This window comes from Drechmeria coniospora, chromosome 01 (genome assembly GCF_001625195.1).
Source record: "Drechmeria coniospora strain ARSEF 6962 chromosome 01, whole genome shotgun sequence".
Classification (NCBI taxonomy): domain Eukaryota; kingdom Fungi; phylum Ascomycota; class Sordariomycetes; order Hypocreales; family Ophiocordycipitaceae; genus Drechmeria; species Drechmeria coniospora.
In genome coordinates, this window is record NC_054389.1 from 3,571,115 (window position 1) to 3,594,984 (window position 23,870).

Consider the following 23,870-nt stretch of genomic DNA (forward strand, 5'->3'; position numbering starts at 1 on the left):
CAGTAGTCTGTAAGCACACGTACTACTGTACTTAATAACTGCTACGTCTACGGAGTACACGCGAGTATGTTCAAGCAATAAGTACATGTATCCGCGCTCTGACACGATAATCGATTGATAAAACCTGTTTCGTAAGCGAGAAAATCAAGGCTACTTGCCTGTGACAGGCCTGGATATCTGTAAAGTATTCTATTATACGTCCTGCTTCGTACTAGTAAACGGAGATTTCTACCGTGCCTGGCCTTTCAGTGCACCCGAACAGGGCAGGCATGATGCCTACGATGTACTTGTACTCATGTCAGTGTCAGTAAGTACTGCACATGTAAGTATGGTGCGTCTCGTCTTGGGCACTGAGCAACGAGTTTCCTCAAGGAAACCTGCTCACCCGAGCTCGCGCTTTGGGGCGCAGGGACGGATAGCCGATGGGCACTCTTGGCCAATGACAAGGGAAGACACAGCAGTAGGGAGCGGCTTGCTAGGCCAGAAAGGCACTAGCCAGTCCTATTGCGGTCGCTTTCTTCCGTTCCCCAACAAGTACAAGTACCTTCTGGTATGAGTACTGATTACGGATACAGTACTCCGTACGGAGTGTCAGCAAGTACTTACTGTGGAGGCTACAGCACTTCTGGTACGCTCCAGGGGTAGAAGAAGGAACTGTGCAAGTACGTGTACAGTACTTGCTTGAACTGCACTCAAGTACGTGCAAGTACGAGTACAGCACAGCAGTGCCATACAGTACAATTGCAGTAAGTAGGTACTCACTCATCCAGTGCTCGGGCAATACAGCAAGTGCACCGTTCCGCTGAGCTACGACCGCCCAGGAGATGGTAAGACTTGTGCCGAACAGATAACCCAACCAACAACCTCCCTACCGGCTCGACTCATCTTCGTGTGAACCAATCTCTCACCATGCCGTATTACCAATCATCAAGGAGCATTTGAATACGTGGTCCGAACCGACGACACTCGCTCGCGCACGAACGTCACGTCATGTGGCTCGATCGCCTGGCGGGAGCTCCCACCGGCCTCTCTGGCCAGTCGACGCCTCAGCCTGGGAGCAGATCATACTCCCCTCTGCCGCGCAAGAACTTCCCGGCAACCCTTAGTCCGTACGTGACCTCTCAACGGCCCGGGCACTCTCCTCGGGGTTCCTCCCTCTCCCTCGCCTCCAACGAGTCCTCCACGTCGGCCTCGTTGCTCTCCTCGGCCCGGCGAGTCAATGGCTCCGGCTTGCGTCAAACGTCGACGACAGCGGCGGACGTGCCCGAATCCTTGAAGACTCTCGAAAGATTACTTCAAACGGATGCAAAGGAACGGACAGGCTCCATCACCGAGGAGGATGTCGGCTTTGATGTCGACTTTGGCCCACACTCTCTCTTGGATCTGGCTTCATCCCAGGGGTCCCAAGAGTCGGAGGATCTTGCTACGAGCGCGAGTTGCTCACAAACGGCCCAAGAAAGTCGGTCGCTTTCCAGCGAGGGACGGCAGTGTAGGCCAAATGCCGCTGACGCAAGTAAACTAGATGACAAGGACAAGTCCCGGCTCGATCATCTCCATCGATCCATTTCCGCCTGCGATAATGTACTGCACTCGGTGGAGACGAACTTGGCCAGCTTCCGCCGCGACCTCGCCGCCGTATCGGCCGATATCGAATATCTGCAGGCGAGATCAACGGCCTTGAGCCGCCGCCTTCAGCACCGTCAGGAGGTGGAGAAGACTTTGAGTCCATTCGTCGACGAGCTATGCATCTCTCCCGACATCATATCGAAGATATCCACAGGCCACATCGATGATTCATGGGCAAAGATGCTTTCCGTGGTTGACAAGAAATCAGTCATGCACGCCCGGAAGACCTCCTTGGGCGCTCCGCGTAGCAAAGCCTCCGAGGAGCTGGGACCCCTCCTAGAAAGGCTGACAATGAAGGTACGGTGCCCGTCGGCTCGATGGAGCGAGTTGAACAGAAGCGATTTGCTCATCACAGTCACGCAGGCCATCGAGCGGGTTCGTGATTTTCTCGTCGCTCAAATCAAAGCTCTCCGATCTCCTCACATCAACGCGCAAATCATTCAGCAGCAAAACTTTGTCAAGTTCAAGGATCTATACACCTTTTTGCACAAGCATCATGGTACGCTTGCCGACGAGATCTCTCAAGCTTACATGAACACCATGCGCTGGTATTACCTCACCCAGTTTGGGCGCTACGACAAGGCATTGGGGAAGCTCAAGGTTCACACGCTGGACAAGAACGACACCCTTGGCCATGAAGACACGTCCCGAATGGCGGCTGTGCTGTCGAGCTCGCGGGTTGCTGGCCCTCCGCACGACCCATTCAACCTCGGGCATCGAGCTGATCTGCTCAAGGCAAAGAACCAGTCAGCCCTCTCGTCCTACTTGGCGGAGGAAGACCAGGCGACGCACTATCTTGAGATTCCCTTCCAGAACTTCAACTTGGCCTTGATCGACAACGCCACGGCCGAGTACACCTTTCTCGTCGCCTTCTTCTCCCCCGCCCTGTCCATTTCCCAGATATTGAGAAACTTCAATTACATTTTCGAGCCGACATTTGACCTTGGTCGAAGGCTGAGCAAATCCCTCGCCAGCGACAGCTTCGACGCCCTGGGGATACTGTTGTGCATCCGACTGAACCAGCATGTGGCATTTGAGCTGCAGCGGCGCAGAGTTCCTGCCGTAGACGGCTACGTCAACGGCACCAACATGCTCCTCTGGCCGCGGCTGCAGGTCGTCATGGACCGCCACTGCGAGTCGGTGAGGCTTCTGACGAACTCCCTGCCGGCCAAGCACCATCGGTCCGGGGGGCAGTCCAAGCTGGCTGCCGCGCCTCATGTCGTCTCGCAGCGCTTCGGCCAACTCCTGCATGGCTTCCTCACGCTCTGCGCCGAGGCTGGCGATGATGAACCGGTCGCCGCTAGTCTCCAGCGCCTGCGATCCGAGGTTGAGGCGTTTTTGAACCGCCTGAGCCTATCATATGGCTCGGACAAGCGCAAGAGTGGACGGTTCCTCTACAACAACTATTCTCTAATACTCACCATCATCGGCGACGCCGAGGGTAAGCTCGCCGCGGCACAGCAAGAGCACTTTGAGCAACTTAAGTCGGCCCATCAGGAAGAGTCGTGATGTTGCCAAGAGTCTAGCTGTGCAGCATGGTTGGATCGGAGTCGGTTCAGGGGTGGCGTGGAGAGAGCTTGCACCGATGCCACGCAAGACCAACGTGGTGCGTGGCAGTGAAGGCGGAGAACGACAATTGCTCGAAAAGGAGTTTGGTCACATGTTCCTATCTAGATGGAATAGGCAATGGTGTCGGATTCCCGTGAACTACAAAAGCCCACCCTTTCTCGGCCGTTTGCGCCTTGGGCCGTCAAGTCAAGTGTCGAGTGAAGCTCATTCATCTTGAAAATAGTAACGTGATGTGGTGGTAGAGGATGGATTGGTTGCGCCGCAAAACGTACGCAATGGCGGCAACGAGAACGGCGAAACCGATTGCCCTGGCGGGCCGTCGATATCGCCGAAGGGTCATCCTGGCCCAGTTGCGCATCTCCAGCTGCCGGATCTCCTTTGCCTGCTGCTGGAAGTAGGCATGACCGTCCTCGAACCGTTGCTCGGCACAGAGGCTGACATTCGTCGCCGTCTTGAGGACACTTGCGGTCGACACTCGCTTCCATGACGGCAGCGAGTCCGGCGGATAGGTTTCGCAAAGAGAGACAGACCTGCCGATGAGGGCATCGAGATCCATGTTACTCGGGATCTTGGCGAGGAAGACCTGAAGCATATCCGGTTCGTCAATGGCCAAAATCTCGGCGCGGCGATCTATGACAATCTGCGCAAACAGATACAAGCTAAAGACGGGCTCTCGGGCGAGCAAAACGTCGAACAGGCGAGAGATGTCACGATATGCCTCAATGTTATGGGCATACATTGTCAGGGTGCCGGCCAAGGCGTAGAAGGGCTCCGTGGATGCGACGTGCCGGCGCAGTTCGGGGTCGGCCCTGAGAAGAATGTCGGGCAGTAGTTCTAGCTGAGCAGTGGTCGGCCCGAGGTTGGGTAGCATGAAGTCCCGAATGCGGAGGATGGACAGGCGGGAGACCAATCTGGCCCTCTGGGCAGGCTCCAAGACAAGCATGAAGACCTGGCAAATGTCGTGGTAGCCCTGAAAGTAGCATAGGTAGGGGCTTCGACGCAAGACCTCAAGGATGAGAGAAGAAAGTTCGGATTTATACCGCTCGAGCTGGGTATCGGACCGGACTGCGTTTCTCGGCGTCAGTCAAAAGCATGCATGAGGCGAGCGCGCGGGCAAGCAATTCCAGGCGGTCGGGCACGTTTTTCGCATACCGTTGGGGTAATATATGAAGGACCGTTTCACATCGAGCTCGACCTGGTCCTCGTCTCTGTGGCGTGGGAGGTCCTTCCAGTCTCCTGTGGCGAGAGCAGGACTCCCGACGGCATGCCCGATCTGGTCGCTACCGGCCCCGTCCCCAGATGATGAACCGAGCAAGATTGGCCCTGGGCGGCACGAAGGGAGTCAGCAGGAGTGTTGAGGAATTGGTGATGGAGGGCGGGACGGAAACGGCGACGCACATGCCACGCGACGTAGGTCGTCTGAGAGGAAACCTCCGCGGGACTCGGCATGAGCTGCGAGCTTTGCAATGTCGCGCCATTGGCAGGCCTCTATGATTTCGCTCCTCTTGTGGATGGACCAGCATGTGTCGCAGTCATCATGACTGTGCTTGTGGTGCTGGTCATCTCCCCGGTCAGGAGCCGAGCCGGCTGCTAAGCTGCTTCGTCGTCGCCGTCCATGCCTTCGGCCGTGTGCGTCGGAATTTCTCGACGGCGGCATCCTGCTGTGCGTGGCGTAGAAAGCAGTTGCCCTTGGGAGAACCGTCGTCGGGCAGCATAGGACTGAGCTGCGATTGACATGAACGGTGATGTATCAGATTGATGGATTGATTACCTTTGGCAATGGTAGGAAACGTATCCATGGAGGTCCAGCATCTGGCGTCCGAACACTATGGGGAGTCGAGAGAAGTCAGCCCATCGCCGAGGAGGACAGGGCTGCCCAAGTGACAATGAAGCAGCCGACGTGGAGATCCAGAGCAGAGGGTTTGATCAAGTCGCATTCGAACGTTACGTGTACTTGTACGGAGTAGGGAGTACACTTTTCGGTGTTCTTGCCTTGCAGTAGTCTGGGATTTCGGGCACCTCAGACAAGGGTCCCTGCCGGATGAGGTGGAACCAGTTTGCGGATAGTTTCAGGTGTTAATACTTTACTGGCTTTACTTACTTGCTTGTACCTGCATCTTGTACTCCGTATCCGTACTCCGTACAGTAATACTTACTCGTATGCAAGCAGGCTACTAATGCAGCACATGTACGGAGTACTGTAAGTATTACCGGACTCCGCACAAGTAAGTACACTTACAAGTACTTACATACTTATGTACATGTACAGTACTTAGAAGTTACATGTATGTAAGTACTCCGTACTGTAGTACTTTATCGAACATTAACACCCTCTGGACGATCCGAGTTACAAAGGGGGAGAGCCCAAGCTATCGCTGGAGCTATGGTTGAACGCAAGAAATTCGCCAATAGTCCGTACCAGTTAAGTGCAACGTACTTAATTCATTGCAATATGAGAACATGCAGGACGCATGCATGCATGTACATCTACAGTAATACTCTATTCTACGTACAGCACAGACCATTGCCGAAGAATATAATGGCTACATGCATAATCAAGGTTTCAAAATAAGTACAATGAACTCCTTGAAGACTTCTACCTACAATACCAGTATTCTTGGTTATGGGGGCATTGACCTATGGACATCACCCTCGAGGTGGAATCTCACGCTTGGGGGGGGGGGAGGGGGGGGGGGGGTGTGATAGCTTGGGCTGTGTTCACATGCCCAACCCGTAGGCAATAACAAATTTCCCTTCCACCTTTGTACATTTACGTGTACTCCGCCGCCGTACATGTACTGTGTGAGAATTGCATACAGCACTCCGTGTACTGACTACACAGAGTAATATTGCCTCCGTACAAGAGAGCCTGTTCGATTCGCTCTTGCCACCACCCGCCGAGGGCACGTCTTACCAAAGATATATTGAAGACCACCTCCGCTTTCACATGCCCTGTCTGGCAGACTAGGTCACTAGAACAGGCCATGTGCGCATGCCTGTGTTGGGAGGTGTAAATATCAGCTTCGTTTACATGGCGGAATCATGGCATCATATTGTGGCAGCAGCTGCTGCTCGTACGTACATGTTACGAGCATATTTTCACTCAACGGAGTTGGCACCGCCGACGTTACTCGCTAATTGGAGGTGAACACTTTTCAAATCCCTCATACGTGTACTCGAAAAGTACACCTACATGCACGTGGAATCGAAACCAGCACCGCACTCGTCACGGCGTGTAGAGCCATAGGATAGACCCTAGAGTACGCCGTACAAGTACACTGTAATACTGGCTTGCCTGCCACAGCCTCCAGTGCCACACGCACTTGTTTGGGGACCTTTCTGCGCGTTGGGTTCGTTTGATGGTGGAGGAATCCTGGGGATGCGCTGCTGTGATGATATTTCTGTCTGATGGCTCTGTCCAGTATGACGCTGTCCATGAATACTGGGCGTCATGCTCGAGTCATGAGCCGTTGATGGAACCACGCAACTCTGCAAGCCAGCAGGCGAGGCGTCCCGAGGACAAGCTTTTTTCATGTAGTGCAAAGCAACGAAATCGTAGAGGGGGCGATCGTAGCCATGCTAGCCGGCACGGCCATCGGGGCATGTAGTCAGTCGATGCGCATGCAAAGTGCGCTTGGTACGAAGTCGCAAGCCGGCGGGCTGTCTTGACGATGACAGAGCATGAACATCGCCAGGACTATGCAAATCATGCCAGAAAAGAGGCCACGGCGGCTCGTATCGGCTTGCAACCACAGGCTGGATACTTCATGAGCCGACGTAGGAAGCGGTACGCTCAACAATGCAAGCCATGGCCATGGCTACCAGACATCTTCCGGATCAACTTCATGCTTCTCGCCGTCGGCCCTGATATGCTCGCCGCCTTTGTCTCTGCGCATGGCTTTGCGCATGTCAAAGGCATCTTCGGTGCTCCTGTCGGCATCAGTGGCGTGGTCCCCGTAGTAGTCCTTGACGACGCGAAAAACGCTGTAGCCGAGGTTCTCGTAAAAGGCAATCGCCCTGTGATTGCTCCTGCGGACAAAAAGATCGACAAACCAGGCGTCGTTGGCGTCGGCAGCGCTCTCGAGCTGCTCGGTGAGGATTTTCCCGATGCCTAGCCGACGAGCCTCGGGGGCGACCGTCAGCGCGGTGATGTGTGCATGCCATGGAAGGTAGTGCTCCGAGTATCGGTACGCATCGGGCGACGACTCAACCTTGCCCATTACTTTCCAGCCGTCAGCTCCATGGTCTGCCGAGAAGCAGGCACGCCTTTTTGACCCGGAGAGGACAGACTCACTGTATCCGATGATGTTTCCATCCATGTCTTCACAAACCTGAAAGAGTGCCGGCCATTTTGCGTAGTACTGGAGGTAGAAGCCGAGTTCGTACGTCTCGGTTAGGGGGTCGAGGTTGCACTTGGAAAATTTGTTGACATCGTCGGGTTTGAACTGACGGAAAGTTGCCATGACATTTGTGGGTGACAGCCAAGGACGGGACGGCAAACGTGAATACAATTACTGCGAAGACATCTCCATGCGCATTTGCCTGCGGGGATTCCTAGGTGGTGGGTGATGACCCGATCACGCTCTCTGGGTTGGATACTGCCATGGATTGATTAGTCATGCGGTGCGGATCTTTTGTTATGTCGCCCTCCCGTATCACCGCTACAGTATTAATATCGGGACCAATAATTAACACTGCTATCACTGGGCACGGGATTCTGTTCACACACATGATCACAGAGATGATACAAAATCAACTACTCGTCCACCTACACCTATGGCATTCCAAACAGATTTCTTAACCTGTACAGTATATTTACTCAACTTACTGTAGTCCGTAGTTTGGTTTTAAGCAATGCGAATAAATCTCATGTTTGCACCATTCACCAAACTGGCTACAAATCTCGGCGCCACAGTCAGCGTGGACTTGTGAGTTGCTACAGGGTATTACTCGCACCACGAGTAAAGTGTACGAGTCTCGTACACATGCTTTACAGATCATTGCCGAGGCGATACGACGCAACACGAAAATAATCGGGAAAATGAACAGCATAGGCTACATCAAGAACATGGAACGCATGCGAGTGAGTAACTGTATTGTTTCCTTGAGCTCTACTACCCACCCGCAGAACATGCATACGACCAGGGGTGAACTAGTAGAGCGATGTGGACCGCCATGGAAAAAATCGTTTGAATTTCGAATAATAACTATGACTACAGTAAAATAAGAGAAGGACATCCTAACAGTCCAGAAAATACTGTATAAATACGACGATTTCCCGGTAACGTCGACATAGTTATTTCTTTCAGTGTAGTCAGTTCGAACTCATCTTCATCCCGTCACATATAAAAAACATTCATCCGCATAAAATGAAGGCCACGATATCGCTGTGCACCATCCCGCTGGTCCTTGGAGCCGCAGTTGTTCAGGAACCGGCTAACCACGTTCCGCTACATATCGGAGCCGAGACAAGGGAGAATGCACTGTATTCTCCAAACGAGGGTACGCGATATTCAGGTTCCCTTGTACCTCGCGGAGAAGAGAAACCCCAACATGACTGCAGTAAGGCAAATCCGTGGCCAACAAACAACAAGCTCCTTTTCCAACCGGACGACTGGTGCGACTTTGAGTTTAAATGCAGATGCAGGTGGTTTCACAATTTTTGGTGTGTAAAGGATTGGGGCAAGACCTCGCCTTTGAAGAACTGCAGACGTTGAGCCGTTCATAACCACATGTTAGCTACAGCATGAGAGCGAAATGGGGAAGGAATGGCTGGAAAGTGACACATATGAACATATCCCGCAACTTCTACGACTAAGCTGCCGCTAATTGGACGATCCGACCAGAACTGAACCAAGAGCTCTAGGGCAGCAGTGCCAACAGATCGGGATTCAACCTTAGCTGAGCCAACATGGCAAAGCATTGAAATAAATTAACACGGTCTTCCCGTGTTAATATCTACGTACCTTATTGCCTAACCATGAATAAAATTCGGCTGATAGTACACTGAGATTTATTCCCTAGAGCCTTGGGCTCCAGCTTAAATACCCAATTTACGCACCTAGTGGTACTGTACTGGCCGTGTGTCAGTAGCTCACGCCTTTGCTGGTTGTTGAAATCTACGCCTACAAGTACACTATATGTAGGGCCCGCGCTTTAACTGGCCATGGAATCTCTCCAAAGAGCGAGCATGGCAGTAAACTTGGTAGGAGTAACTTGACTGACTATGTACTACAACAGCTTATAATTTTCCTCTACATGTACATTCACCTATGTGTATGTAGCCGGTATATTCCTCATCTTTAAAAAATATCTTCATTCATGTAAGCAGTTAAAACTAGACATTCTAGCTAGGGTAAGGAGTAAACTCTATGTAGAAACGAGTATTACTGAACCGTCAAACCGTCCGACCTACGCCAAGGGGGCGGGTTTTGGCAGCTAACATAACTCGTGACCGAATAAGAGGAGGCTGCCTCTTGCATACACAAACATCGATGTTGTTGGCCGGCCTGTTGAACGAAATCATAACAGGGTTTGGACAGCTCCAACAGTTTAAATTGTTCTTTCTAAAACTGCGTATATACATGCGGGTATATACACATTTCTGTGACCCGAAGACAAGCCCAGGTCGTGGCCGGCGTGACAGATGGTGCTCGAATATATTAGGTTTGCCGGCCTTGTTTCGCTGCTTCATGACAGTGGAAAAGGTTTAATCACCAAGAAGTTGGCTGCGCCCAATGGATAGTCGGAGCGGAAACAACAGAGGACATTCATATCTGCAACGCGACGATCCCCGAAACCGGTAAATTCCAGAAATATAATTCGACATTGATGCCCCCTGGAGAAGTAAAGCACCAGTACGACTGCCGTGGCGGAAACCCATTCCCAACAAGCAAGAACTGGGACCAACCAGCCGACTGGTGCGACCACCAATATCACTGCAAGTGCGACACGTTTCATTTTAGTTGGTGTTTCGATCTCAAGACATGGTGGGCGATGCCATCTCCTGTGAAATACTGCCGACTTTAAGTTCAATTTCCAATTCCACGCTGCTTGCAGCAGGACGGGAGTTGAATTTTACTTTATCACGTGCCCACCAGGACATGTAAACCATGGCGATTGTGAACTTTGCAGACGTTCTCCATCATGGCGAGCGCAAGGTTGAGCATGACGGCCTGGACAAAGGATAGATCTATTTATCAACGAAAGAAAGGTAAAGCAACAGGCGCGCGAAACATTCCAATGCATTCAACTTCTACGATATCACTACCTGAGCGACCTGGCAAGAACTGAACCAAACGCATAATCCCCAAGACGCTTTAGGAAGTTGCCGAGAAATGGATTCAATGTCAAGAGTATCCAATAGACCTAAATAGAGGTTCGATTCTCGCCTCTTTATCACTATGACGTATCATTGCCTGGATCCGAACTGGACAAGATCGCCAACTTCCAGCCACTCGAACCGACGGTTCCAACTTGATAATGCACCGTTCATGCATATATCTAGCAGCACGTATGGGTTGCTAGTAGTTACTACACCTTCACTAGTTATTGAACTGTGCATCTCTCCCGCATGCTCGGCAGTAAACCAGGCAGCTGATGATTATAACCACACCTTTTCCCTTCTGGTATCTTGTTTCAGTAGCTAGAGAAGTGTTAACTGCCGAGGTACACCCAACATACGATGCTGTACTGCAAGCACTCACTTGTATGCTGTAAGTACACGAAGTATGGAGTACTGTACGGAATACACACAATATACTGTACACGACCGCTGTAGCGTCTAGTACGGGTTAGGCCACGTCATTGCGTAACCCCCCTGCTTGCACCTCCAACCTCCATGATCCATGATCGATCGATGGTGCCCAAACAACCACGAACGTATTGAAGAAAGGATTCTGCTCTATCGTGATATTTCTATAATACTAATGGTCTGAATCTAAGATACCCAGCATTCATTTATTACTACCCATTTACAACACAACCCCCCTGATAATGCACTTTTCCCGTACATGTACATGCATAAATACATACGTATGTACTTATAGCATGTACAGTGCGTTGAGTAGGTACATATTTGGACTGCGCCCATACACACATTAACCTTAGTATGGCTCTATTCCGTAAGTAAGTGCTCTTTGCTGCACTACTGTACTTAGGCGTAGTTCTAGGTACCTGGTAGCTACAATACAGTACTTGTACGTACCTGCACTGCAGTACTACCGTACTTGTACTTACGGAGTAATATTACATACCTGCATCGTTTCGGTGGAACCTCGAACCAGCAATGGCACTTCGAGATCCGAGGCGACTTCACATCTACCCACCGCCAGCACCGTTTGCCTACAAACGAAGCGTCTGAACTTGGGCTCACAATCCACCCCTTTTCGCCAAAATAGCGGTTGGCACAGATAAAGCTGCATGAGACCAACCTCGCCGAAATCCTTTCTGCTCCGTCCTTCTCCAGCTCGCTTTCGACGTCGGGGTCCCCCATTTGAACTGTTGCCATCCATCGAGAAAGGAGATACTATCGTGTTGCCTCGACATGGCAGCACCAAACACCATGCACAACCTTTCGACGCTTATCAAGCGGTATGCAACGCCCCCCTCGCCCTCAAATTCAAACCGCACACCCATTCACCTCGCTGCCACCTCGCTGCCTGTTGCCCGGGACTTCCGCTCTCTCCAGCCTTAGCCCACGTTGGCCGTCGTTCGCTCCCCCGATGCCAAGGTGAAGCGTGCTGATCTCATGTCCAGGCTCGAGGCGGCGACCTCTCGCCTCGAAGATATTGCTACCAGCACCGAGATACCCCGGGATATGCTTGCGCTGAGCCACCACGACTCCTTGTCGTCAGATGCCCCGGCCCCTCCGATGGCTCCGCCCGCCACCGGCCAGGCTCAACTGGAGACGCTTCCAGAATCCATTGAGGAGTTCGACCTCTTTCTCGGCTCGTCGTTGGTGAAGTACAGGAAGCTCAGCAGCCAGCTCGGAGGTGCCGTGTCCCAACAGGTCAGTCCGGTCCCGCCTACCCCCCCCCCCCCCCCCCTCTCCCCGGCCCTGTCGATCCGACAGTATCAGTGCGTCCTAGTCGGCAGCTAACCTCTTCATCGCTCGCCTTTCTTGCAGGCAGCCGAGGTTCTCAGGGGTTTCCAGGAACAGCGCAAGTTCCTTCTCATCACGAGTATGGCTTCCAAGCCTGACTTGCCTGTATATCAGAGCCTTCTCAAACCGATAAACGAAAGCCTCATCGCCGTTGCCGATCTTAGGGAGAACAACCGACCCGACCCCATGTATACCGGCTTAAGCGCCGTCGCTGATGGCATCATGATGTTGGCGTGGGTCACCGTCGATAACCGGCCCTACAAGCATGTTGAGGAGTGCCTCAGCTCGGCCCAGTTCTTTGGAAACCGAGTGCTCAAGGAGCAAAAGGACAAGTATGATCATCCAATCTCTGTTCTCCCCCTTCACACTCACCGGTTGACACGTCGTGACAGGGACCCCAAACAAGTCGAATGGATACAGTCCTTTTACCAGATCTTTCGAGACCTCGGCGACTACATCAGGCGATACTACCCGTCTGGAATTACATGGAATCCCACCGGATCGTCAGCCCAAAAAGTTGCCGAGACACTTGCTTTCCAAGGTTCATCGCCGGCTGGAACCAGTGCCCCGCCGCCGCCGCCGCCGCCACCTCCACCTCCACCTGGACCGCCGCCCACGCTCGACATCAAGGCGGAAGCCGCACCGGGTACCACCACGTCCGGAGGCTTCGGCGCTGTGTTCTCCGATTTGAACAAAGGCGCCGCCGTGACCGAAGGCCTGCGCAAGGTGGACAAGTCGCAGATGACGCACAAGAACCCGTCTCTTCGCGCAAGTTCGTCGGTGAGCGAGCGAGAGTCAAGTGCCCGAGCCAAGAGCCCGGCGCCAGGGAAGAAACCTAAACCAGAGAGCATGCGGGCCAAGAAGCCGGCCAAGATGGAGCTGGAGGGGAACAAATGGACCATCGTATGACCCGCCCCTCCTTGTATCTGGCCTACACGACGATGAGACCGTCAGCTAACCTGAGGACCAGGAAAACTATGATAAGGAGGCGCAGCCGCTCGAAATTGAGGTTTCGATGACGCAGTCGGTGCTTATCAGCAGGTGTAACAACACGACCATCATACTCAAAGGCAAGGCGAACCAGGTTACCGTCGAGAACTCAACTCGGCTCTCCCTCGTCATCGATTCGCTTGTCTCGACGGTTGATGTCGTCAAGGCGCAGAACTTTGCGCTGCAAGTCCTTGGAAGCATCCCCACGGCCATGCTCGACCAAGTTGATGGTGCGCAAATGTATCTCAGCAAGGATAGCACCAGCACCAAACTGTTCGCCAGCAAGTCGTCTGGTATCAATCTGAACGTCATTTCCGGCCCCGACGACGACTACAAGGAGGTTGCGCTACCCTTCCAGATTTGCTCATATTTTGATGAGGCCAAGGGCGATCTGGTCAGCGAAATTGTGGAACATGCTGGATAATAGCACAAGCGGTAGACCACGATGTCTCTCCCCAATTGCTTACGATATTCCTGCATGTGTACTTGGATAGTAACGCGGTACCTGCTTCCGCAAGCGGAGTGGCCTTGCACGCCGGGGGACATTTCCATCGCGTTGTCTTGGCCTTCTCCCTACTTTGCTACGTCAGGATGGCTAGAGTATTCGCCTTCGAAATCTTCGGTAGGCGATTCGATGCAGATTGGGTTCGAAGTCTAGATTCTAGAAATACATGACTATTGATGTCTCTGGCTGACCACTTCCCTTGCGCACAAATGATTCTGGGGTGTCCAACCTCGGGGTGCGCACCCACTATCGTATCAAACTACGGCGGAAGGGGATCCCCCCCCTCCCCAAGGACGTCGACAGACAGCTCTAGAGTACTGTGATACTGGCATAAAGGCAGAACAGAAGTGCAACATACAAGGCTCCAACATCTTCCTCATACAACAATACTGCGGGTGGCGAGCGTGGGCGTGCGACTATCATTGACACCCCACGGGTCGGCGACCGAGCGTGCGGCCGACGGCGAGAAGGCCGCGACGTCTCGCATCGTCTCGCATAGGCAGCGTTCCGCAAGGCGAATGACCCCAAGGGATTACAGCTTCGCCTTGGGAGGCGCCAGCGTGGGCATCAACAGATCGCGCATATCGCCAGCGGCTTCGTTGAGGTAGTAGCTCATGCGATCGCTGCCCAAGCCCTTGGACACGATGTTGAAATTGATGCTGTAGGCCATGGTGAGCCATTGTCGAGAAGGTAGAAAGAGAAAAGAAAGGGATGGTTGGAAGATTGGAAAGGGGAGGGCTTCAATTACCTGTTTTCGTTGATCATGTAGGCAATACCAAAGCCACCGTCTAGGACCTGACTCCAGCCATAGCCATTGAAGAACTCGGAGCTGAGCTGTGAGGTAGACAGGTACCAGGAGCTCGAGTAGGCGTAGGCAGGGTCCTTGTAGATGGCGGGAACGCTCTCGTCAGGCCCGAGGAGCTTTTTGAGACCGAAGAGGTGTCTGTCGACGCCTTTTCCGTCAGAGGCGGCGGTAATGTACTCGAGGTGAGCGTCGATGGCTTTCCGGAAAAGGCCGACCTTGGCGACGGCGTCGTCGGCGGCGGTCGGCTTGCCACCGCACATGGCGGCGCACCAGGCAACGGATTCGTCCGACACGGTACGGCAGGTCTCGGTGCGGCCCAGAAGGAAGCGGCGGGTGGCGGCCGACTCGTACGTCGGTCGGCTCTGGCCGTACATTTTGTAGTAGGCGAGCTGGATGATCATCTGGACGTAGGCGTCGGGCGAGCACTTGAACTTCTTGATGAGGGCCTTGCCGTAACCCTGGTAGGCCTGGACGGCGAGCTGATGCTGGGAGATGACGCGGCGGAAGTCAACGGCGGCACGGTCAATGTCGGCCTGGACCTCGGGCGAGATCTCGAACTGCAGCAAGGTCGGTTCGGGCAAATTGGAGCGGACCTCGGTGCTGGTGAGGTCGATCTTATTGCCGAAGATGACGTCGTTGACGAAATCGTTGAGGCGGTGGGTCGGGGTGCCGTCCATCATCGAGTGCTCGCCCATGAAGCCAGAGGTACCGTTGTCGTTGACGATGAACTGGAGTGGCTTATCGTACCAGCGGTTGGCGCCGTCGCCGTGCCAGTACTGATGAGCGCGCTCCTCGAGGGTGACAGGGCTCGCATCGTCGAGACAGACGACAAAGGATGACGACTCAATGGCCTCGAGCACTTGCTTGTTGCCGGGGCCCGCGCCGAGGAGGGTGAGGCGGGCATCGGCCCAGACGTCACGGTTCTCCGACGTCAGGGCGCCGACGGCGGGGACGGGTCGAGCACGAGCGTAGACGCGGGCAAACTGCTGCTCGAGTTCGGCAGCGGTGAGCTGCTTGCCGTCGACGTGGTGGTGAATCTGGTAGAACTGGTTCTTGCGGATGACGATGATGTGCTTGTGCTCGTCGGCGGAGAACTTGATGGGATAGTCGGCGGGACGGGCGGCGACGCGGCTGGCGTTGAACATCCAGCGGTAGCTGTCCATGCAGATGGGCAGCTTCTTCATGTACTCGGGCTCGAGCGCGGCCGTGTCGACAAGCTTCTTGAACTCGAGTACGGCGGCGGTGATGGCTGCCGCCCGCTTCGCCGGGTTGCGCCGGCTTCGGTCATCGCGGTGCGAGTAGAAGTAGCTGACGTAGGGGACGACGGGGTCACGGTAGGAGAGGTAGGCGGCGTCGTTCCACCATTCGTAGATCCAATTCTTGGTCGCGCCGTCCTTGCTCTTGGCTAGGAGTTTCTCCTGGAGCTTGGCGCCGACGCCGCCGGGCTTGACGAAGTCGGCGACGGCCGCCTTGCTCTGCTCGAACTCGGCCGGGGACAGGAGCGGCTGGAGGGACTTGAGGTAGCGCCTGGCCGTCTCGTCGAGCGTCGGAACTGGCAGGCGTGGCAAGGAATCCTGGAAACGCAGCATGGCGCCTTTGGTCATGTCCTCGGCGTAGCCTGCAACAGTTGGGAACGATCAGACGAAGCTTGGCTGGGCTGGGAAGGCCTGTGGGGGGAGGGGACCGACCTTGAGGCAAGGAACTACTCTTGCGCGTGGGAGGCATGATGTTTGCCGTCGGAGTGGCAGATGCTGCGGTGGGAGTTCTGAGTCGACGGAAGCTGCTGTTCCTGAGGGCGTGACGACGAGCGGCAGACGTCCACATGGCCGGTCACCAAACTCCGGGGACACGGGAGGCGGGGGGAGTGGCGAGGAGTGAGGAAAGGAGAAGCTGCAGCAAGGACGAAGGAAGGGACATAAAATATTGGTACAAAAGATGATGGGTGCTGACGGGTGTGATTTCAATGCAACCGGACGGACGGATGGAAAGACGGGTGGATGGGTTAGGTCTTGGGGAGGGGCGGGAATGACATTCGTCGAGTTCCACGGTAGGAGGAACTGTGACTCCGTACCTACCAGGTACTGGAGGATGGTGATATGAGGCGGACTAGGCCTGCTCCGGGCAACTCGCTACCTAGTAGGTACTTGCTCGCGTACTTTATCCCACCTCCACTTAGGTGTACGTCCGCACCTGTACTTACAGTACTGTAAAGTAACTCCAGCTTTCCTGGCTCGGCTGGCTCGTGGCGAACCTCGGCTCTCGAAGGATGACTGACTACTAGTAGAAAACAACTGGGTATTTACAAGTGCATGTACTTACTTGCATACTTGGGAGGCCTGCTATAATACGGAGCAATTACTCTGTACGGAGTCCGTCGGATCTGGCATTGCCCGAATTGACATCCCTTTCCGGGAGTACACACGCCTACACACAATTACTGCCATCGACGTTGCGCTTTCGCGTCCACCAACAAAACACAGCAGAACACGGCTCACGGTAGATGAAGACGACCATTGGACCCTCGGTACGGAGTAATACTTCACGGATACACTCGAAAACGGTTGTTGGCCTCGGGGTTTGGCAGTCGCGAGCCCGGGATCCTAGGGACAAGGAGCACGGCGAAGAATTGTTGGCGTGCATAGTACTGCATTTGCATGTTTACCTCTACCTGTAAGTACTGTAAGTATGCTTCTCCGTTCTAGCGTACGAAGAGGACCTAGTACGTTGGTGCGGGTATGCGGGTAAATGCATTTACTAGAGCGAGTGCATGTAACCTGCACGATGTACAGGTATTAGCAAGTTTCCATGTACGGAGTAGGAGTACAATGCACTGTAATAATACCTGCCATTACCACTCCGTACTAGGTACGTAATACCTAGTACCAGAGCACGCGATACAGCCATCCACCAGCGATCGGCAGCCTCTGGAGGTCACGATGACCGCTGTTTTTACGCCTCGGTGGCATGAGGACCCGCGCAGATTTCCATCAACTGCACATGTACACATGCATATGCATCATGAACCGGCATTTCCGTTCGTTCTCCTCGGCTGCCACTTGCTACGCCGTTTGTGTGCAGCATCTCCAGTACTACAAGTAATACTAGTGAGCATGCCCCACGTGCATACCCATTTTGCATGTGCTCCGTGCTCAAGTCTATTGGAAGCATCCGAACCCATTCCGACAGCACATACTGTAATGTTACTCCGTACATGTACTGTACAGTACAAGTGCAGTACAGCTACACATACGACCTCAGTGTGCACATGAATGTACTTGAACTCAGTCCTCCATGAGCACTACGTACCTAGTAGTAGAGCGCTCCGTGACCAGTGACCACACAGAATGCAAGAAATAGTAGGCATCACGCCTGCATGTTACTGTCACATACTGTCATGCGCACGCACCGTACTTACCACCACCTACCACTCGACTACTCAGCGGGTTTCTCAGCCAGAAGCCGAGGTTAGAATCAACGAGTGCACACGTCCCCATGTGGGTACCTAGTAATAGGCAACGACCTGCACAAGCAACTGGCATTATTACCGTCCGGACTAGGTAGGACGAAGTAATTACTGTAGACTAGTACGAGTAGATGGCTCCTATGGAGTTTGAGTCTACGACACCATGACACTACGATTGCCTGCGCGGAGTCGCGAATGTGCTGTACATGTAAGTACACTCCACGACACTCCACGCTGACGTAGTATGCCACACGTGCAGTATGCCACACGTGCTGGCCGTCGAGTCTCCCTGGGCGCGGACAGCCGACGGCATTCTCAGCAACCCCGGTCACGCACCTCCCATTCGCTCGTTCGTTCATGATTCTATGAATGAACCGTTTCCACAATCCGCATGACTGCTGCTTCACGATGCCTCATACCTGCAACAGCCTACATCCTGCCGAGCTACGAATGCATACCTAGTACCATCCGCTATCGATATCGTGAGCACTTCCAGGCGCTCGGTACAATAGAGTTACCCACCGGCATCGGTAGATGTGAGCCCAGCCTCCACCGGTAGTAGGCGTAGGCGGCGAGGACACCAGTGCTACTGGAAGCAGGTAGGGTAGGGTAGGTACCAGGACCGACTCCAAAGGGTCGAACCCAGGAGGTGCACAAGTGAAAAAAAAAAAAAATAAACGGTGCATACATACAAGTACGAGTACAGAAGGCACGGCGCGCAGAGGCACTGAGAATGCCGCCCCCTGCCTAGCATGCCAGATCCCACCGAGTCGCGCGGACGAGGACCGGGCCAGGCCGCGTGAACCGTCCCTTCACCAACCCCATGGCGAAGGGAAGAAAGGTTTCGCGGCCGGCATCGGCCCAGACATCCATCCACATCGCCAGACCCCCCCCCCCTCGACCCTCACGCCTGGGCTGCTCTCACACTTCGTGCGTCTTCGTCGGCCCTTCGCTGCTCGGAGGCTTCATCGACGCCGCCGCCGCCGTGGCGAACTGCACCTTGAACTTCTCTGCCTCGCCCGCGCTGGCGACCGTCGACGTGTCCCGCCGGCCCTGCCCACCAGTGCCGGCCGTCGCCGCCGCGAGGCTCTCCTCGGCGTCCCGAACCCGTCGCCGGAAGGCGAGCCGGTCGAGCAGCAGCTGCTGGCGGCCCCGCTCGAGCTCGCGCCGCTCCGACCGCAGCACCGATTCCATCTCGTTGAAGTACTTCAGCTTGAGCTCCAGCTTTTGCAGCATCACGTTGCAGGCCGCCGACACCAGTCGCGTCATCTCGCGCTCCTCGTGCGACGCAAACGCCGCCGCCCGAGCACCCGTCGAGGCGAGAGGGATCGAAGCCACCTCGGCCTTGCTCTTCTTCTTCGTCTCCGTCTTCGTCGCTGGCGCCGGCTCCTCGCGAGCGTCCACCTCCATCGAATCGGCCGCCGGCGCCGGCTCCTCACCGTCGTTGCCGCCCGCCTTGCCCTCGTCGGTCGCGCCGTTGAGCTGCTTCCGAAGGCTGCGTTTCAGCTCGTCGGCCGACGTCCTTGCCGCCGTCGCCGTCGTCTCGGGGTCGGCAAGGCTCGCGAGGAAGCCGACGATGGACAGGACGGGGTTGTCGACGACGTTGAACGGCAACGTGCCACGCTGGGCGCCGAGGTAGGACATGCCCGTCGGAGGGTTGACGGCCGTCTCCGAGTCTAGGTACTTCTCCTCGATGTCGAGCTGCAGGAATTGCAGGACGCACTCCTCGCGGGTCCGCGTGCCCACGTGGTCCGCGATCTCTCCCCAATCCTCGTCGAACCGCTCGAGCCCTTCGAGGAGGCGGAGCAGCTCGGCATCGGTCCATGGCAGGCCCAGGCCGACGCCCTTTGTGTAGTTCTTGTTCTCCATCTTGGTATACATGCTCGTCGTGTGGTTGGCGGGTATCCGGCCGCCCGTGAAGCACACGGGGCACAGGTCGGTCTGCTTGGACTTGGCCATCGGGTCCATCTGCGAGAAGTGGAAGTACACCCGCGTGCAGTCGTTGCCGCACTGGCAGCAGAAGACGGGAGACAGTGGGGCGCCGGCGGGCTCGCCCGCGCTCGAGACGCCGTTCGTCATGGGCGCCTCGTCGTTGGCGTTCGTTTCCGTCTTGGCCACGGCCGTCATCTTGGCGTTGGCCTCGTACACGTTTCGGCCGATCTCGAGGTTCATGTCCGCCTTGGCCGCCGTCGGCGTGCTCGCCTTCCTGTCCGTGTCCACGTGCTTCTTGCCCTCGAGCACGACCGGATCGGCCGACGGCTGCCATGCTTGGAGGCCACGGGGGGTGTCGCATATGATCTTGAAGTGACCGGTGAAGGGTGGGCCAACGTGCGACGGTCTTTGATCCGCGTCCACCTGGCTCGATTGTTAGCGCCGACGACGGAAGCGGTATCGAGGAAGCTTTCGGTGGCAGTACCTGGTAGTTGATCAATCCCCATTGCTCGAGGAAGGCATGGACTCTCATGATGGAGCACACGTCGCCGGCAAGGTTGCGCCTCGCGGCCGTGACGGTGAGGTACTCGGAAGGGTTGAGACGATAGGTGTTGATCATGAAGTCACGATAGTCCTTGTAGACGGCCGCCGTCTTGCTCCTGTTCCTGTTGCTGAAAAACTCGGCCAGCGCCTTTCGCTCGATGGTGTGGATGGCGTTCATGTCGAACCAGGTGCTGTAGCTCGGCAGGACGATGGCGTGCGTCTGGGCTGCGAGGTGGGCACGCGCTGCCGACTCCATCGCTTGCTTCGACTTGACGTCCGGACCAGCAATGGCACCAGTCGTCGTATCGGTAGCCATGTCGGTGATGCCCGTCTCTGCCTGCGCAGGGCTGCCAGCTCCCAGCACGGCACCCGCGGCAGCGTGATCGGTCGTGGTACCGGCGGCAGCTGCCTGACCAGTAGCGGACGCTTCGTGGCCGGTGGCCATGTCCTCGTGACCAGAATGGGCATCTGCGTCGCCGCCGTTCTCTCTCGTCGAGGCGCTGCTGGCGTGGGCAGGGGCCGCCGATTCCTCGGGGCTTGTGGGGGCGGGTGCAGGCGGTGCGTCGCCCATCTCTTGGTCGGCACGGGTCATGGAATCGGTAGCGGGGCCCTCGGGAGCACTAGGTGTACCGTCGTGGGAAGCGACGACGGGAACGGATGGGGGGCTGTCCTCGGGCACGTCGCTCGACTCTGTCGCCTTGGCTTCTGACATGTGGACGTCTGCAGGGAGGGAAGCGAATTAGCTGTTGAGCAACCGACGCACGGCATCAGACTTGGTACCTTGGCCACCGGCGGCGGCGCCGTGGGGGGGTTGCAGCAGCGGCGGGCTCTCCAAAACAGGATTTCCATCTGGCGAAGTGCCACTGCCGCTGCCGGGGGAGCCGTGGGCGGCTGAATCTTCTTCCATCGTGGGCCTGCTGTGCTTTGCTGCCTTGTGTTGCCTTGCGTTGCTACGTCGAGCGCGCCGCCGTCGTTGGTTGGCTGTCTACTCGAATGGATGCCTGCAGGCCGAGCAAGGGAAGGGAAGGGGAAGGAAGTGAAGAATGGGAGGATGAAAAATTAGCGACGCGTCAAGTGTTGCCCTGCGAGGGTCGGGACCAATCTTGCAGCGTGCGCAAACGCAAAGTGCCGTCCGTTCGACGTAGGTACCCAGGTAGGCTTGTAGGCGGGAGGTGCAACGTGTAGGTGGTAGGCCTTGGAGGGTCGCGAACAGGATGCAGTATCTGTAGGAACCTATGCGAGGGTGTTGGTGATGGTGTAGGCCCAGGCTAATGCTTCAGGGATCACCTGTGTGCTGGTCGAAGGCCGGCTTTTCCCTTTTGCGAAGCGGGCGTAGACGTGTTGCTAGTACGAGCGTAAGTACTAGGTATGCAAGAATTTTGGCGCGACCAGCGACGGCAGGTCAGTGTGAGTGGTACGACTGGGGGAGAGGGGGGCGGGGGGACGCTGCATCGTCCTGCTATTAGTTTGCTGTCAAAATCCAGCCAAAGGGGGGATCGCATTGGCGAGCCGGCCAGTCACGCGTTCACCCATGTGACCCATGCATAATACAATACTTACATCTTTGTAGACAGTGCAACGAAGAACGCGCACTATGCAACACGTACTGTGACACGGTGCACTTGTACATGTACATGTATGGTGTATTACTGTACTTGGAATAATTTCCTATCATTAATTAAAACCTCATGATCCCGTAAAAGTACTGGGCGACAGGGAATGGCAGGAGAAGTTCTCGTGCTCTGTCACGTGAAACTATTACCTATATCTGGACGTACAAGGAAGGTACTGTACACACACTATGGATGATGTGAGTAGTTCCATATACAAACACAGTGCCATCTGGTGTCCAAATACTGTGACCCCGCCTGCGAGTACATGTGCTTACAGTACAGTAAAGTACGGAGTAAGGAGTACTAATATGCAAGTACTCCGTACCCAGCGAATTGACCCACAACAGGTACGGAGGAACGGCTCCCGAGCTGATGACCATCAGTACTGAAGGTCTCTATCCAACTATGAGACCGTCCCCGTTGCTCATGATACGGGCCCGAATGTAATACATCCGACGACGAACCAAGCCGCCGTCTGCGCCAACCGCCACCGCCCCGGACAGCAGCTTCTACTTCACGATGCTCCCCACCGCCAGACAGCTCCTCGCTCGGCCGCGCCTTGGTCTTGTTACTTCATCCTTGCACCTTGCAACTGGCCGCAGCGGCCGGTTTCTTTCCACCCTCGCCATCCTCGAGCAACGGGATGGCCAGCTGAACGCAGGTTCCCTGAGTGCTCTGACAGCCGCTGCAAAGCTCGGTGGCACCGTTCACGGCTTCATCGCTGGAAGCAAGGCGTCTGCCGCCGCCGAACAGGCCGCCAAGGTCGGCGGCGTCGAACAAATCATCACGGTGGATAACGAAGCCTATGAAAAGGTCGGCCGACGACTGTTCCTCTCCTTTGCTACTGCCTACGCCGCTGCCTCTATCGCGGCGGCTCCGGCAACCCTTTGCAGCATAGATGCTGACCTTGTCACGTAGGGACTTGCCGAAAATTATGCGCCTCTGCTGGTGGAGAACATAAAAAAGGGCAGCTATACACATGTCATCACCGGCCATACGGCGTTTGGCAAAAATGTCGCCCCCAGGCTTGCGGCCCTCCTAGATTCCCAGCAAATCTCTGATGTCACGTCGATTGAAGACGAAAAAACCTTTGTTCGGCCCATCTATGCCGGCAACGCCATTGCCACCGTCGAGTCGTCCGATGCCGTCAAAATCCTCACCATCCGCGGCACAGCTTTTGCGCCCGCCGTTCCCGATTCCGGAAAGGCGTCCATCGTCCAAGGCGTCGACCCCAAGGCCGGATCGACGAGCGAGTGGGTGTCGGAGAATCTCGCGAAATCGGACCGTCCCGATCTCGCGACGGCCAGCAAGGTCGTTTCGGGCGGACGTGGCCTGAAGTCCAAGGAAGATTTTGACAAGGTCATGCTGCCTCTCGCAGATGCTTTAGGCGCAGCCGTCGGCGCGTCGCGAGCCGCTGTAGACAGCGGTTATGCCGACAACAGCCTCCAGGTGGGCCAAACAGGCAAGGTGGTGGCCCCTCAGCTGTACATGGCCGTCGGCATTTCGGGCGCCATCCAACATCTGGCGGGCATGAAGGATAGCAAGGTCATTGCGGCCATCAACAAGGACGCCGATGCGCCGATATTCCAGGTGGCCGATGTGGGTCTCGTTGGCGACCTCTTCGCCAACGTGCCAGAGTTGACAGAAAAGGTCAAGGCCGGTCAATGACAAAGGCCATGGTACATGGCGGTTGTTGGGGACGGTAGTCTACTGGGGCTAGT

At 55.4% G+C, this 23,870-nt stretch overlaps 7 protein-coding genes across 7 annotated transcripts; 3 read left to right on the top strand and 4 right to left on the bottom strand.

Annotated features, from left to right (window-relative positions):
- Window positions 1–990: 990 nt before the first annotated feature.
- DCS_00840 (Vps52 / Sac2 family protein) lies at window positions 991–3,135 on the top strand (the record flags this gene model as incomplete). The annotated part of the gene is made up of 1 exon (XM_040798175.1): window positions 991–3,135. The coding sequence occupies one exon, from the start codon at window positions 991–993 to the stop codon at window positions 3,133–3,135; it is 2,145 nt and encodes a 714-aa protein (XP_040659058.1).
- Window positions 3,136–3,403: 268 nt separating this feature from the next.
- On the bottom strand, window positions 3,404–4,852 carry DCS_00841 (Rab-GAP/TBC domain protein; the record flags this gene model as incomplete). The annotated part of the gene is made up of 3 exons (XM_040798176.1): window positions 3,404–4,260; window positions 4,348–4,518; window positions 4,594–4,852. 3 exons carry the CDS (start codon window positions 4,850–4,852, stop codon window positions 3,404–3,406), a joined length of 1,287 nt encoding a protein of 428 aa, XP_040659059.1.
- A 2,161-nt stretch (window positions 4,853–7,013) lies between these two features.
- On the bottom strand, window positions 7,014–7,658 carry DCS_00842 (N-acetyltransferase 5; the record flags this gene model as incomplete). The annotated part of the gene is made up of 1 exon (XM_040798177.1): window positions 7,014–7,658. The coding sequence occupies one exon, from the start codon at window positions 7,656–7,658 to the stop codon at window positions 7,014–7,016; it is 645 nt and encodes a 214-aa protein (XP_040659060.1).
- Window positions 7,659–11,740: 4,082 nt separating this feature from the next.
- Window positions 11,741–13,712, top strand: DCS_00843 (putative adenylate cyclase-associated protein, 70K; the record flags this gene model as incomplete). The annotated part of the gene is made up of 5 exons (XM_040798178.1): window positions 11,741–11,787; window positions 11,953–12,205; window positions 12,323–12,630; window positions 12,691–13,201; window positions 13,269–13,712. 5 exons carry the CDS (start codon window positions 11,741–11,743, stop codon window positions 13,710–13,712), a joined length of 1,563 nt encoding a protein of 520 aa, XP_040659061.1.
- Window positions 13,713–14,325: 613 nt separating this feature from the next.
- DCS_00844 (carnitine acetyl transferase) lies at window positions 14,326–16,323 on the bottom strand (the record flags this gene model as incomplete). The annotated part of the gene is made up of 3 exons (XM_040798179.1): window positions 14,326–14,452; window positions 14,542–16,216; window positions 16,287–16,323. 3 exons carry the CDS (start codon window positions 16,321–16,323, stop codon window positions 14,326–14,328), a joined length of 1,839 nt encoding a protein of 612 aa, XP_040659062.1.
- A 2,659-nt stretch (window positions 16,324–18,982) lies between these two features.
- DCS_00845 (RSC complex subunit) lies at window positions 18,983–21,443 on the bottom strand (the record flags this gene model as incomplete). The annotated part of the gene is made up of 3 exons (XM_040798180.1): window positions 18,983–20,416; window positions 20,478–21,256; window positions 21,317–21,443. The coding sequence occupies 3 exons, from the start codon at window positions 21,441–21,443 to the stop codon at window positions 18,983–18,985; spliced, it is 2,340 nt and encodes a 779-aa protein (XP_040659063.1).
- A 1,225-nt stretch (window positions 21,444–22,668) lies between these two features.
- On the top strand, window positions 22,669–23,817 carry DCS_00846 (electron transfer flavoprotein alpha-subunit; the record flags this gene model as incomplete). Its single annotated transcript, XM_040798181.1, has 2 exons — window positions 22,669–22,962; window positions 23,068–23,817. 2 exons carry the CDS (start codon window positions 22,669–22,671, stop codon window positions 23,815–23,817), a joined length of 1,044 nt encoding a protein of 347 aa, XP_040659064.1.
- Window positions 23,818–23,870: the final 53 nt, after the last annotated feature.